The sequence below is a fragment of the Chiloscyllium plagiosum genome, chromosome 6 (genome assembly GCF_004010195.1).
Source record: "Chiloscyllium plagiosum isolate BGI_BamShark_2017 chromosome 6, ASM401019v2, whole genome shotgun sequence".
NCBI classification, from domain to species: domain Eukaryota; kingdom Metazoa; phylum Chordata; class Chondrichthyes; order Orectolobiformes; family Hemiscylliidae; genus Chiloscyllium; species Chiloscyllium plagiosum.
Genome location: NC_057715.1, coordinates 119,573,305 through 119,588,923, shown reverse-complemented (window position 1 = coordinate 119,588,923; position 15,619 = coordinate 119,573,305). Strand labels below are relative to the sequence as shown.

At 44.6% G+C, this 15,619-nt stretch overlaps 1 protein-coding gene and 1 long non-coding RNA gene across 2 annotated transcripts in view; both read left to right on the top strand.

Annotated features, from left to right (window-relative positions):
- The window catches only part of LOC122550996, a 14,353-nt gene extending 8,646 nt beyond the window's left edge, over positions 1–5,707 (top strand). Inside the window, exons 2-3 of the long non-coding RNA XR_006311985.1 lie at positions 4,147–4,272; positions 5,626–5,707. This is a non-coding gene — a long non-coding RNA (uncharacterized LOC122550996). The remainder of the gene's footprint in view (positions 1–4,146; positions 4,273–5,625) is intronic.
- The window catches only part of LOC122551092 (dynein heavy chain domain-containing protein 1-like), a 221,247-nt gene that overhangs the window by 38,831 nt on the left and 166,797 nt on the right, over positions 1–15,619 (top strand). The window contains exons 10-13 of the mRNA XM_043692735.1: positions 4,147–4,272; positions 5,626–5,902; positions 11,200–11,327; positions 11,927–12,125. Coding sequence (XP_043548670.1) covers positions 4,147–4,272; positions 5,626–5,902; positions 11,200–11,327; positions 11,927–12,125 — 730 coding nt within the window. The remainder of the gene's footprint in view (positions 1–4,146; positions 4,273–5,625; positions 5,903–11,199; positions 11,328–11,926; positions 12,126–15,619) is intronic.

Below are 15,619 nucleotides of genomic sequence, written 5' to 3'. Positions count from 1 at the left end.
CTGGTTCAGATGAAGACCATCCTGCTTGTAGAGGTCCCACCTACCCCAGAAAGAGCCCCAATTATCCAAGAATCCAAAACCCTCCCTCCTGCACCATCTCTGCAGCCACTTGTTCAGCTCCACGCTCTCCCTGTTCCTCGCTTCACTAGCATGTGGCACGGGCAACAAACCAGAGATAACAACACTGTTCTAGCTCTAAGCTTCCATCCTAGCTCTCTGAATTTCTGCCTTAAATCCCCATCTCTCTTCCTACCTATGTCATTGGTGCCTATGTGGGCCACGACTTGGGGCTGCTCCCCCTCCCCCTTAAGGATCCCAAAAACATAACCAGAGACATCACGAACCCTGGCACCTGGGAGGTAACACGCCAACCGTGAGTCTCTCTCATTCCCACAGAACCTCCTGTCTGTCCTCCTAACTATGGAGTCCCCAATGACTAATGCTCTGCTCCTCTTACCCCCTTCCCTTCTGAGCAACAGGGACTGACTCTGTGCCAGAGACCTGTGCCCCATGTCTTACCCCTGGTAAGTCATCCCCCCAACAATATCCAAAACAGTATACTTGTTTTTGAGGGGAACCACCACAGGAGATTCCTGCACTGCCTGCCGGTTCCCTTTCCTACCCCTGACGGTAACCCAGCTACGTGGCCATGGAGCAACTACCTCCCTGTAACTCCTCTCAATTACCCCCTCTGCCTTCCGAATGATCCAAAGTTCATCCAGCTCCAGTTCCCTAACACGGTTCTCGAGGAGCTGGAGTTGGGTGCACTTCCCACAAATGAAGTCAGCAGGGACATGAGAGGTGACCCTTACCTCCCACATACTGCAGAAGGAACATTCAACTGCCCTAACCTCCATTCCCACTGTTCTAAATTCCCAAATAGACCGCTGAAAAAATGAAACACAAAAGAAAACACTTGTCACCTTAGCAACATACTGCTCTATAAAACCCTCCTGCATGCTCCTTACAAATTCTGCTCCATCCAGACCTGTAACACGAAGTGAATCCCAGTCAATGTTGGGAAAATTAAAATCTCCTATCACCACCACCCTGTTGCTCCGACATCTTTCTATGATCTTTCCACATATTTGTACTTTACAGACCAACATTGTTGCCACTGCCTTCCTATTTCTGAGCTTTGCCCATATTGCCTCACTGCTTGAGCCCTCCATAGTGCCATCCTTCAGCACAGCTGTGATATCCTCTCTGACCAATCATGCAATTCCTCCACCCCTTTTACCTCCCTCTCTATTCCCACCTGAAGCATCAATATCCTGGGATATTTAGTTACCAATCACGCCCTTCCCTCAAGCAAATCGCAGTAATAGCAATAACGTCGTACTCCCAAGTACTAGTCCAAGCCCTAAGTTCATCTGCCTTACCCACGGTACGTCTCACATAAAAACAAAAGCATCTCAGACCACCAGTCCCTCTGCGTTCATCTTCTGCTTCATGCCTACTCTTCCCCTTAGTCACACTGACTTCATTATCTAGTTCCTTCAGACTTTAGTTACTACCTCCTTACTGTCCACTAACCTCCTCATTTGGTTCCCATCCCCTGCCATTAGTTAAAACCCTCCCCAACACTGTTAGCAAAAGCACCCCCAAGGACATTGGTTCCAGTCTGTCCCAGGTGTAGACCATCCGATTTCGTAATAGTCCCACCTCCCCCAGAACTGGTTCCAATGTTCCAAAAATCAGAATCCCTCCCTCCTGCACCATCTCTCAAGCTAGTATTCATGTTGCCTATTCTATCGTTCCTACTCTGACTAGCATGTAGCACTGGTAGCAATCCTGAGATTACTACCTCTGAGGTCCTACTTTTTAATTTGGTTCCTAATTCCCTAAATTCTGTATGTAGGATGTCATCCCATTTATTCCCTATATCATTCATGCCGAGATGCATCATGACAACAGGCTGTTCACCCTCCCCTTTCAGAATGCCCTGCAGTTGTTTTGAGACATCCCTCCCCGTGCACCTGGGAGGCAACATACTATCTGGGAGTCTCGTTTTCGATCACAGTACTCCTATCTACTCCCCTTACAATTGAATCCCTATGACTATAGCCCTTCCACTCTTTTTCCAGCCCTTCTGTACAGCAGAGCAGCCACGGTGCCATAAACCTGATTACTCCTGCCTTCCCCTGGTGAGCCATCTACCCCAACAGTATCCAAAATGGTATACCTGTTTTGGAGGGAGATGACCAGAAGGGAACACCTACACTGCCTTCCTGCTCTTTCTCTACCTTTTGGTCACCCAATCCTTTTCTCCCTCAGCAATTCTAATCTGCGGTGTGACCAATTCACTGAACATGTTATCCACGACCTCCTCAGCATCGCGGATCCTCCACAGTGAGTCCATCCACAGCTCCAGAGCAGTCATGTGGTCAAACAAGAGCTGCAGCTGGACACACTTCCTGCACATGAAGGAGCCAGGGACATCAGCCACGTCCCTGAGCTCCCACATTGAGCAAGAGGAGCATAACATGGATCTGTCATCTCCTCCCATTTTTACTCTTCAGCTTAATTTAGTCCAATTGTGCTAGCATAAGAGGTACAGTTAGTAAGTTTGCAGATGATACCAAAATTGGAGGTGTAGTGAACAGCGAAGAAGGTTATCTCAGATTACAATTGGATCTTGACCAGCTGGGCCAATGGGCAAAGAAGTGGCAGATGGAGTTTAATTCAGATAAATGCGAGGTGCTGCATTTTGGGAAAGCAAATCTTAGCAGGACGTATACACTTCATGGAAAGGTCCGAGGGAGTGTTGCTGAACAAAGAGACCTTGGAGTATAGGTTCATAGCTCCTTGAAAGTGGAGTTGCAGGTAGATAGGATAGTGAAGAAGGTGTTTGGAATGCTTTCCTTTATTGGTCAGAGTATTGAGTACAGGAGTTGGGATGTCATGGACATTGGGCTGTACAGGACATTAGTTAGGCCACTGTTGGAATATTGCGTGTAATTCTGGTCACCTTCCTATCGGAAAGATGTTGTAAAACTTGAAAGGGTTCAGAAAAGATTCACAAGGATGTTGCCAGGGTTGGAGGATTTGAGCTATAGGGAGAGGCTGAACAGGCTGGAGCTGTATTCCCTGGAGCGTCAGAGGCTGAGGGGTGACCTTATAGAGGTTTACAAAATTATGAGGGGCATGGATAGGATAAATAGCAAAGTCTTTTCCCTGGGGTCGGGGAGTCCAGAACTAAAGGGCATTGGTTTAGGGTGAGAGGAGAAAGATATAAAAGAGACCTAAGGGGCAACGTTTTCACACAGAGGGTGGTACGTGTATGGAATGAGCTGCCAGAGGATGTGGTGGAGGCTGTACAATTGCAACATTTAAGAGGCATTTGGGTGGGTATATGAATAGGAAGGGTTTGGAGGGATATGGGCCGGGTGCTAGCAGGTGGGACGAGATTGGGTTGGGATATTTGGTCGGCATGGACAGGTTGGACCGAAGGGTCTGTTTCCATGCTGTACATCTCTATGACTCTAATTATAATATCAAATAATAAGTAGATGAAATGAAATTTAAAAGATGTTTTACCAATCACACTATCTACCAGCACATAATAAAAATGAAAAAGAAAAGTCTTACCTTATCAACATACCACAGAGTCTTTTGTCATTCTTAAATACTCCTAGTGTGCACAAAATGTCATTTGCTCTGAAGGCTTGCTCTTACAAACTGTTTAATAAAATCACCATGGTTATAGAAATACTTACAATTTCAATATTAAGTTCTTCAGAGACACAGAAAAAAAATCATGTGATGTTAATTCAAAACTCCAAACATAAAATAAATTATGTTAAAAATAACATAAAGCATGCATTACACATCGCAGTTCTCTCTCTCACACACACCCTCACTTCCCTTTCTTGTCCTCCTTTCTTGTCTTCTCTCCTCATCACTCACTCTTTCCTCTCTCTCTCTCTATTCTCTTTCTCTTCCTCCTCCTTTAAGATACTTGTTAAAACCTCTTCTTTCATGAAACTCTTGGTCCCCAACTAACTCTCTTCTTATATGGTACCATGCCACATTTTCATAAGTTCCATGGATGTTTCATTACATTGGCTGCTGCATAAATGTCAGTGAGTGTTTAAATCAGAGGAGACTTGGTGTGTTTCCAACTATCTCCGTCTTGTTTTTCAGTTTCAGCTGTACGATTCACAGAGCACAGATTTCCAGCAGAGAATGGACTACATACTGTCCCTCATCCAGATTATCCGCCTACACTCCCACCAACATTCCTCATATGGGGACAAGGAAGAGGAGCAGGTTGGAAAGTCAACATTTCCAAATAGCGTTGTGGTGGTGAATTGTAAGGTCAAGATTCAGGGGCCATATTTCTGCACAGAGGCCATGACAAATAAGGGGCAATCTGATCAAGGGGTTCAGATGATTAAAAGATCTGATATGGCCAAGTGAAAGAAACTATTTCTTCTGGTTGGGATAGTCCAGAACAAAATGTGGTGGAGGGGCACTGGGAGGAGAAATCTTTCAAATTCGGGCGGCAAGGTGGCTCAGTGGTTAACACTGCTGCCTCACAGTAACAAGGACCCGGGTTCAATTCCAGCCTCGCGCCAATGTGTGTGGTGTTTGCATGTTCTCCCCGTGTCTGTGTGGGTTTCCTCCAGGTGTTCTGGTTTCCTCCAACAGTCTAAAGATGTGCAGGTCAGGTGAATTGCCCATAGAGATGTGTAGGTTAGTCAGGGGCAAATATATAGGTTAGGGGAATGGGTCTGGGTGGATTACTCTTCGGATGGTCAGTGTGGACTTGTTGGGCTGAAGAACCTATTTCCACACTAGTAATTCTAATTCAGCTCAGGCTGTTCAAGGTGGGTGGGAGGGGGTTGTCATACGGTTGGAAATTTGTAACCCTCTCCCTCAATTTATGTTTGATGCTGAGCATGGGAATTTGATTAAATTTGAGACGAAATTGATTGTCGGGGAAGGGGGTTCAAGGGATATGGAACTAAAGTAGGCAGCTGAAGTTTTTTTTAGATTCCCTACAGTGCGGAAACAGGCCCTTTGGCCCAACAAGTCCACACCGACCCCTCCGAAGAGTAGCCCACCCAGACCCACTTTCCTCTGACTAATGCACCTAACACTATGGGCAATTTAGCATGGCCCATTCATCTGATCTGCTGGGCTGTGGGAGGACAAAGGGGGAACAGACTCAAGAAGTTGAATGGCCATTTCCTGTTCCTGAATCTGCTCAAAGTTCCTAGCTCAATGGGGTCTTTAATCCATGTTCTGGAAGAGATAGTGCTGTAGTGTTAATGTCATGGGACTAGTAGTCCATAACCGCAAGTTAGTGTTGTTGGGTCATGGGTTTGAATCCCACCAAGACAGATGGTGACATTTGAATTCAGTAAATATACCTAAAGTTAAGAGTCTAATGATGATCATGTAATCATTGTCAATTGTCATTAAACTCCATCTGGGTCACTAATGTCTTTCGGGGAAGGAAATCTGCCATCCTCACAATCTGGTTGACACTTAACTACCCTGTGGGTAATTAAGGATGGGTAATAAATGCTGATTGAGCCAGTGATGCCCACATCCCATGAATTAATAAAGAGCCACACTCGGCGGTTACTCCAAGCTGATTCTGTACTCTCACAATAGATCGAACACCTTTGGGGGACATTTCTCCGGGAATTTAAGGAAGCCTCTGAGTTCACAATTATGCAGCGGGACAGCACCATTGACAGCCTGGAGCAGAGATTCCGGCTCCTCTCATCAGAGGTTTATCTGATCAATGTCAACGTCACCTCTGGTCCCTTCTTGGATCCTTCACAGAATGCAGTCATCATCCTACAGCAACTCCTGGATATGAGAATAAAGTTCTGGTCTCTGAATGAGGCACTGGGACAGCTCAGCAAGTCCAGGAACATCTTAAAAGGTAGCTGATACTGTGTTTGGAATTTTAATGATGCCCTTCATTTCATAATCCCTTTCGTAGCTCTTACAAAATGCTCTTGGCCCTTTGCTGGTTTTTGGACCTTTCCTATTCGGCAGAATCTATGCTGTTTTTGAAAGTACTTTATTTTAGTTTTATTCTGTCCCTTATCTCTTTAATTGTCCATGGCTGTTTTTTCCATTCAGTGGAGTATTTCTCTATAAGGGAGATAAACTGGGTTTCTTTTATGTTAAATCTTTGTTCAAACATCCTCCACTGTTCTTCAGTTGTTTTACCCATGAGCAGCTTTTTCCATTTACTGTGGACAATCTCTGTCTCATCTCATTGAAGTCAGCTTTATCTCAATCTAAAAGGCTCAGACCGATTCATGCTTTTCAGTTTCAAACTCTGTGTAGAACTCGATCATATTGTGATCACTATTTGACAAATGTTCACATACAGTTAGGTGACTAATTACGTCCGGGTCATTACTCCTTTCTAAATCCAATATTGCTTGTCCTCTTGTTGCATCCAGAATATATTGCTGGTGGAAACTACTGTGTTCCAGACACACTCCAGAAATTCATTGCCTTTCCTACAGAGGCTTAGATTCATAGAGTCATAGAGATGTACAGCACGGAAACAGACCCTTCAGTCCAACCCGTCCATGCCGACAACCCAATCTAGTCCCACCTGCCAGCACCCGGCCCATATCCCTCCAAACCATTCCTATTCATATAGCCGTCCAGATGCCTTTTAAATGTTGCAATTGTACCAGCCTCCATCACTTCCTCTGGCAGCTCATTCCATACACGTGAAAATGTTGGCCCTTAGGTCCCTTTTATATCTTTCTCCTCTCACCCTAAACCTATGCCCTCTCGTTCTGGACACCCCACCCCAGGAAAAAGACTTTGTCTATTTATCCTATCCATGCCCCTCATAATTTTGTAAACCTCTATAAAGTCACCCCTCAGCCTTCGACGCTCCAGGGAAAACAGCTCTACCCTGTTCAGCCTCTCCCTATAGCTCAAATCCTCCAACCCTGGCAACATCCTTGTAAATCTTTTCTGAACCCTTTCAAGTTTCACAACATCTTTCCGATAGGAAGGAGACCAGAATTGCACACAATATTCCAACAGTGGCCTAACCAATGTCCTGTACAGCCGCAACATAACGTCCCAACTCCTGTACTCAATACTCTGACCAATAAAGGAAAGCATACCAAACGCCTTCTTCACTATCTACCAGCGACTCTCTGTCTCTTCCAATCTATGTTAAAGTTAAAATTGCCATTAATATAACTCCGGCTTTGTTACACATTTGCCTAATTTCCAAACTTATACAATCTAGCACATCAGAGCTGCTATCAGGAGGTCGAAGCACAACACCCATTGCAGTTTTAGATCTATTACTGTCCTCAGTTCCATTCACATGGTCGCCAGTGAATGCTTTCCCCTCATTATAACCTCCCTAACTATTGGAGTAATCTTGTTTCTAATCAGTAAGGTTGCTGTACCTCTGCCTTTTTTCTGTCCATCCTGTAAACCTTATCACCTGATATAGAACATGGAACATTACAGCGCAGTACAGGGCCTTCAGCTCTTGATGTTGCGCCGACCTGTGAAACCGATCTCAAGTTTATCTAAACCAGACTATTCCATTATCATCCATCTGTTTATCTAGTTACCATTTAAATGCCCTTAAAATTGGTGAGTCTGTTGTAGGCAGGGCATTCCATATCCTTACTACTCTCTAAGTAAAGAAACTACCTCTGATGTCTGTCCTATATCTATCACTCCTCAATTTAAAGTTGTGTCCCCTTGTGCTAGCCATCACCATCCAAGGAAAAAGGCTCTCACTATCAACCATATCTAACCTGCTGATTATCTTATACGTCTCAATTAAGTCACCTCTCAATCTTCTTCTGCCTAACAAAAACATGCTCAAATCGCTCAGCCTTTCCTCATAAGACCTTCCCTCCATACCAGGCAACACCCCCGTAAATCTCCTCTAAACCCTTTCTGAAGCTTCCACATCCTTCCTATAATGCAGTGACTAAAACTGTACGCAATACTCCAAGTGCAGTCACACCAGAGTTTTGTACAGCTGCAGCATGACCTCTTGGCTCTGAAACTCAATCCCTCTACTAATAAAAGCTGATACATTTTATTCCTTCTTAACAACCCTATCAACCTGGGTGGCAACTTTCAGGGATCTATGTACATGGATACCAAGGTCTCTCTGCTCATCTACACTATCAAGAATCTCACCATTAGCCCAGTACTCTGCATTCCTGTTATTCCTTCCAAAGTGAATAACCTCACACTTATCCGTATTAAACTCTATTTGCCACCTCTCAGCTCAGCTTTGCAGCTTATCTATGTCCCTCTGTTACCTGCAACATCCTTCAATACTGTCCACAACTCCACCGACCTTAGTGTCATCCGCAAATTTACTAACCCATCCTCTATGCCCTCATCCAGGTCATTTATAAAAATGACAAGCAGGAGTGGCCCCAAAACAGGTCCTTGCGGTACAGTAGATTAGATTAGATTACATTACATTACAGTGTGGAAACAGGCCCTTCGGCCCAACAAGTCCACATCGACCCGCCGAAGCATAACCCACCCATACCCCTACATTTACCCCTTACCTAACACTATGGGCAATTTAGCATGGCCAATTCACCTGACCTGCACAACTTTGGACTGTGGGAGGAAACCGGAGCACCCGGAGGAAACCCACGCCGACACGGGGAGAACGTGCAAACTCCACACAGTCAGTCGCCTGAGGCAGGAATTGAACCCGGGTCTCTGGCGCTGTGAGGCAGCAGTGCTAACCACTGTGCCACCATGCCGCCCACACTACTAGTAACTGAACTCCAGGATGAACTTTTCCCATCAACCATCACCAGCCAATTACTGATCCAAACTGCTAAATCACCCTCAATGCCATGCCTTTGTATTTTCTGCAATAGCCTACCGTGGGGAATCTTATCAAATGCTTTACTGAAATCCACATATAGAAGAACCTTAATTATCCAGCATTAGATTATCCGAATATCGGATTATCTGGCAAGATCGCAAGGTCCCGAGGTTTGTCTAAACTCTGCTATCGAGCATTCAATTATCCGGAATTCGATTAACCAAACAAAATACTCCCCATCTGAGTCCGTTGGAAAATCGAGGTTCCTCTATACACTACACCAACCTCTTTACCCTCATCCATCTGTTTGTTCACTTTCCAAAGAACTCAATAAGGTTTGTGAGGCATGACCTGCCCTTCACAAATCCATGTTGACTATCCCTAATCAAATCATTCCTCTTTAGATGATTATAAATCCTATCTCTTATAACCCTTTCCAACACTTTACCCACAACCAAGGTAAAGCTCACTGGTCTATAATTACCAGGGTTATCTCTACTTCCCTTCTTGAACAAGGGGACTAAGTTTGTTGTCGTCCAGTCTTCTGGCAGTTACTGTAAACAATGGCGACATAAAGATCAAAGCCAAAGGTTCTGCAATCTCCTCCCTAGCCTCTCAGAGAATCCTGCAGGATTCCCATCTGGCCCTGGGAACATACCTATTTTCACCCTTTGCAGAATTGCTAACACCCCCCCCTTATGACCCTCAATCCTGTCTAGTCTAATAGCCTGTATCTCAGTATTCTCCTCAACAACATTATCCTTTTCCTGTGTGAATACCAATTAAAGATATTCATTTAGTGCCTCTCCTATCTTCTCGGACCTCCCCCTGCTGTCCTTGACTGGCCCTACTGTTACTTGAGTCATTCTTTTATTCCTGACATACCTATAGAAAGCTTTAGGGTTTTCCTTGATCCTACCTGCCAAAGACTTCTCATGTCCCCTCCTGAATCTTCTTAGCTCTCTCTTTCAGTCCTTCCTGGCTAACTTGTAACTCGAAAGCACCCTAACTGAGTCTTCACGTCTCATCCTAACGTAAGCCTTCTTTTTCCTCTTGACAAGAGATTCAACTTCTTTAGTAAACCACAGCTCCCTAGCTTGACCATCTTCCCCCTGCCTGACAGCCACATACTTATCAAGGTGTAGCTGTTCCTTGAATAAGCTTCACATTTCAATTGTGCCAATCCCCTGCAGTTTCCTTCCCCATTCTATGCATCCTAAATCTTGCCTAATCAGATCATAATTGCTTTTCCATCTGCTATAACTCTCACCCTCCGGTGTATACCTATCCCTTTCCATCGCTAAAGTAAACTTAACCAAATTTTGGTCACTACCACCAAAGTGCTCACCTACCTCCAAATATAACACCTTACCTGGTTCATTATCCTGGGGGGAATTTTGCTAATGCTGTTTGGGAGGATTTAAACTAATGCAGCAGGGGAATGGGAACCTGAATTGTAGTTCCAGTGTACAGGAGGTTGAGAGTAGTGAGGTCATACGTAAGGTTTCCAGGTCACAGGAGTGTACTGGCAAGCAGGAAGGTGGTTTGAAGTGTGTCTACTTCAATGCCAGGAGCATCCAATATCCAAATCCAATGTGGCCTCACCTCTTGTTGGCCTGTCTACATACTGTGTCAGGAAACCCTCCTGCGCACATTGGACAAAAACTGACCCATCTAAGGTACTCAAACTGGAATCAATATTTAGAAAGTTAAGGTCCCCCATAACAACAACCCCATACTTTCGCTCCTATCCAGAATCATCTTTGCCATCCTTTCCTCTACATTTCTGGGACTTTATGGAGGCCGATAGAAAACTCCCAACAGGGTGACCTATCCTTTCCTATTTCTAACCTCAGACCATTACTACCTCAGTAGATGAGTCCTCATCAAACATCCTTTCTACCACCATAATAATGTCCTTGACTAACTTTGCCACACCTCCCCCTCTTTTACATCCTTTCCTGGTCTGATTGAAACACCTAAATTCCGGAACCTGCAATAACCATTCCTGTCCTTCCTCTATCCATGTCTCTGAAATGGCCACAACATCAAAGTCCCAGGTACCACCCCATGCTGCAAGTTCACCCACCTTTTTCCGGATGTCTACTATCTCTACACTACTTCATTTAAAATCCTGAGATGCAGGTGACTTGTCTGCCTTTAATCCACTGGCTTTGTCCCTTGAGGTGGAGACAGTTACAAGCCGTGTGTACATGTGTCTGTGGGAGAGAGAGAGAGACAGGATCAGGTCTATGTGCCTAGTAAGTGCGTCACTGTCTATATGGGGTGACTCCCTCATGGTTGATGAATCTGTGGACCTAATTGCTGGTTATCTGTCACTCACTGCATCTCCCTGTGTTCTGTTCTTTATGCAGGTGAACCCTTTGATTTAGCTTTTCTCACCCTGACAGAGAAGAATATCACTCTCAGGCAAGCTTTGTGGAATCTCTTCTTTTCATCATCTCAGGAAATCAAGGACTGGAAAAAGACAATGTATGAAAAGGTAAAGCTCATCCCCATGGGTTAATCACCAGAGTATTTCACTAAAGTTGTAGACACCATTATAGTTTCGAGTGGTAAGTGCATGGGCCACTCACCCATGAGGCACTGATCTTTGATGCGTTACTCTCAATTGGCTTTACTCTGTTTCTAACCCCATATTGTCACATCCTGGGAGTGTTTGTAGAGGGTGCTTTACTCTGTTTCTAACCCCATATTGTCACCGTCCTGGGAGTGTTTGATGGGGTAAAGTGTAGAGGCAGCTTTACTCTGTTTCTAACCCCATGCTGTCACCGTCCTGGGAGTGTTTGATGGGGTAAAGTGTAGAGGCAGCTTTACTCTGTTTCTAACCCCATGCTGTCACAGTCCTGGGAGTGTTTGATGGGGTACAATGTAGAGAAAGATTTAGTTTCAGTGTAAAACAGGGAGGGGGAATGGAGAGGGTGGAAGGAGAAGGGGAAATGGAGGAGGAGTTGTGAGGAATGGAAGGGGATGGAGAAGGGGACACTGAGAGTGGAGAGTGGAGTGTTGTTGAAAGATGCTTTCTTGTGCACCACCCGGGACATGCACAACTGATACTCAGTTCCTGTAATTTCCTCTCAGCTGGATCTGAACCAGGTGATGAATATGTTGGACCAGTGGTTCCTGACATTGGACCAGCTTCGAAAATCCCTCCCTCCTGACGATGAGATTCTGCGCATCATCGAAAAAACGCTGTTGCAGTTTAAAAACGTCTTGCCGATCCTGATGGATCTTCATTGCCCTGAGATAGAGGAAAGACACTGGAAGGCCATCTTCATAGGTAAACCCCCCCACCCTACTTCAACTGTAACTGAAACCCTCATGGGGGTACTGGTCCATCCCTCTCCTGAAATTGCTGCTCACTCTCAGTGGAGTTTATTTTGTTATTATTGTCACTATTAATCAGGAGGTCAAAAGGCAAAGAGGAACTTGGTGAAATTGTAATCACAAGGGAAGAAGTACGGAGCAAACTGATGGACAAGTCTCACGGTCCAGGTGGACTTTATCCTAGGGTCTTAAAGAGGTGATTCATGAGCTATTAGATGCATTGGTGTTAATTTTCCAAAGTTCCCTCAATTCGGGAAAAGTTCTGTCAGACTGAAAAGTAACAAATATAACCCCTCTATTCAAGAAAGGAGACAGAATACAGGAGACTATAGGCTAGTTGGCTTGATGTCTGTCATGTAGAAAGTGTTAGAACTATCAAGAATGAGATTGTAGCTATGTGTTCAGAAAACCCAAGATAATCCAGAAGAGTCAGAATAGCTTCATCTAAGGGGAATTCACGTTGAACTAATTTATCAAAGTTCTTTGAGAAGGCAAAATGTGCTGTGGATTAAAGGAGAATCAGTGGTATATTTTACTTGGATTTCCAAAAGGCCTTTAATATGACATCACGTATAGAGAACAAAGGACAACACAGCACAGGAACAGGCCCTTCGGCCCTCCAAGCCTGCACCAACACATTTTGTCCTTCCAACTAAAACTGTCTTCGCTTACAGGATCCTTATGCATCAACTCCCTTTCTATTCATGTATCCATTCAGGTGTTTCTTGAATGTTGTTATTGTGTCTGCTTCCACCACCTCCTCTGGCAGCACATTCCAGGCACTCACCACCCTCTGTGTGAAAAGCATGCCTTGCACAAGTCTTTTAAACATCCCCCAATCCCCCTCCCCGTACCTTGAACCTGCGTCCCTAGTAATTGACCCCTCCACCCAAGGAAAAAGCCTCATATTTTCCACATGATCCATGCCATTCACAATCTTATAAACTTCTATCAGGTTGCCCCTCAACCTCCTACATTCCAGTGAGAACAAACCCAGTCTATCCAACCTCTCTCCATAGCTAAAATCCCCCATACCAGGCAACATCCTGTTAAACCTTTTCTGTATCCTCTCCAAAGCATCCATATCTTTCTGGTAGTGTGGTGACCAGAACTGTACACAATATTCCAAGCATGGCCAAGCTAAAGCTGTGTAAAGCTGCAGCATAACTTATATTCAGTGCTGCTTCCAATGAAGGCAAGCATGCCATCGGTCTTTTTTATTACCTTAATCTACCTGCACTGCCACTTCAATAATCTGTGGACCTGCACACACAGATCCCCCTATATATCAATACTCCGAAGGGTTCTGCCATTCACTGTATATTTTTCACCTGTACTTGACCTTCCAAAATGCATCATCTCACATTTATCCGGATGAAACTCCATCTGCCATTTTTCAGCCCATGTCTCCAATTGATCTATATCCTGCTGTATCCTCTGACAATCCTCCTCACTATCTGCAACTTTACCAACCTTTATACTGTCCGCAAACATACTAATTAGACTAGCTATGTTTTACTCCAAATCATTTATATGGATCACAAACAGCAGAGTTCCCAGCACTGATCCCTGTGGAACACCACTAGTCACAACCCTCTATTCTGTAAAACGTCCTTCCATCGCTACCCTCAGTCTTCTGTGACTAAGCCAGTTCAGTATCCATCTTGCCAGCTCACCCCAACACCATGTGACTGCACCTCTTGTACCAGTCTGCCATGAGGGACCATATTAAAGGCTTTACTGAAATCCACGTAGGCAACATTGACTGCTTTTCCCTCATCAATCATCTTCTTCATCTCCTCAAAAAACTTGATCAACTTAGTGAGGCACAACCACCCCTGCATAAAACCATGCTGTCTAATAAGTCCTTTTGCTTCTAAATGTGAATAAGTCTTGATTCTGAGAATATTTTCCAATAATTTCCCCATCATTGACATGGGACTCACAGGCCTGTAATTTCCTGGATTATCCTTGCTACCCTTCTTAAACAGTGGGACAATATTGGCTTAACTGTAGTCCACTGGGACATCACCTAGAACATAGAACATAGAACAGTACAGCTCAGTACAGGCCCTTTGGCCCTCAATGTTGTGTCGACCTTTTATCCTACTCAAAGATCAGACTAACCTACATACCCTTCATTGTACTATCTTCCATGTGCCTATCCAAGAGTCGCTTAAATGTCCCTAAAATATCTGACTCTACTATCACCACTGGCAGTGAATTCCACACATGCACCACTCTCTGAGTAAAGAACCTACCTCTGACATCTTCCCTAAACCTTCCTCCAATCACCTTAAAATTATGCCCCCTCTTGATGGCCATTTCCACCCTGGGAAAAAGTCTCTGGCTATCCACTCTATCTATGCCTCTTATCATCTTGTACACCTTGATCAAATCATCTCATCTTCCTTTGCTCCAATGAGAACAGCTCTAGTTCCCTCAACCTTTCTTCATAAGACATGCCCTCCAGTCCAGGCAGTATCCTGGTAAATTTCTTTTGCACCCTCTCCAAAGCTTCCATATCCTTCCTATAATGAGGCAACTAGAACTGAACATAATATTCCAAGTGTGGTCTAACCAGGGCTCTGTAGAGCTACAGCATAACCTCTTGGCTCTTAAACTCAACCCTCCTGCTAATGAAAGCCAACATACTATTCGCTTCTTAGCAATCCTATGAACTTGGGTGGCAACTTGAGGGATCCATGGACATGGACCCCAAGATCCCTTTGTTCCTCTACACTGCCAAGAATCCTGCCTTTAACCCTGTATTCTGCAATCTAACTCGATGTTCCACAGTGAATAACTTCACACTTTTTCAGGGTGAACTCCATCTACCACTTATCAGCCCTGTTCTGCATCCTGTCAATGTCCTGGTGCAATGGATAATAGCGTTCCACACTGTCTACCACTCCACCAGCCTTTGTCTCATTGGCAAACTTACTATCCCACCCTTCCATTTCCTCACCCAAGTCATTCATAAAAATTACAAAGAGCAGAGGTCCTAGAACTGATCCCAGCGGAACACCATTGGTCACCGAGCTCCAAGCTGATTACTTTCTATCCACCACAACCCTCTGTCTTCTATAGGCCATCCAATTCTGTATCCAGACAGCTAGATTTCCATGTATCCCATTCCTCCTTTCTGAATGAGTCTACCATGGGGAACCTCATCAAAACGGCAGGGTGAAATGTGATGAGGATGTTAGGAGATTACAGGGTGACCTAGACAAGTTCGGTGAGTGGTCAGATGCATGGCAGATGCAGTTTAATGTGGATAAATGTATGGTTATCCACTTTGGTGGCAAGAACAGGAAGGCAGATTACTACCTAAATGGAATCAATTTAGGTAAAGGGGCAGTACAGAGAGATCTGGGTGTTCTTGTACACCAGTCAATGAAGGTAATCATGCAGGTACAGCAGGTAGTGAAGAAGGCTAATAACATG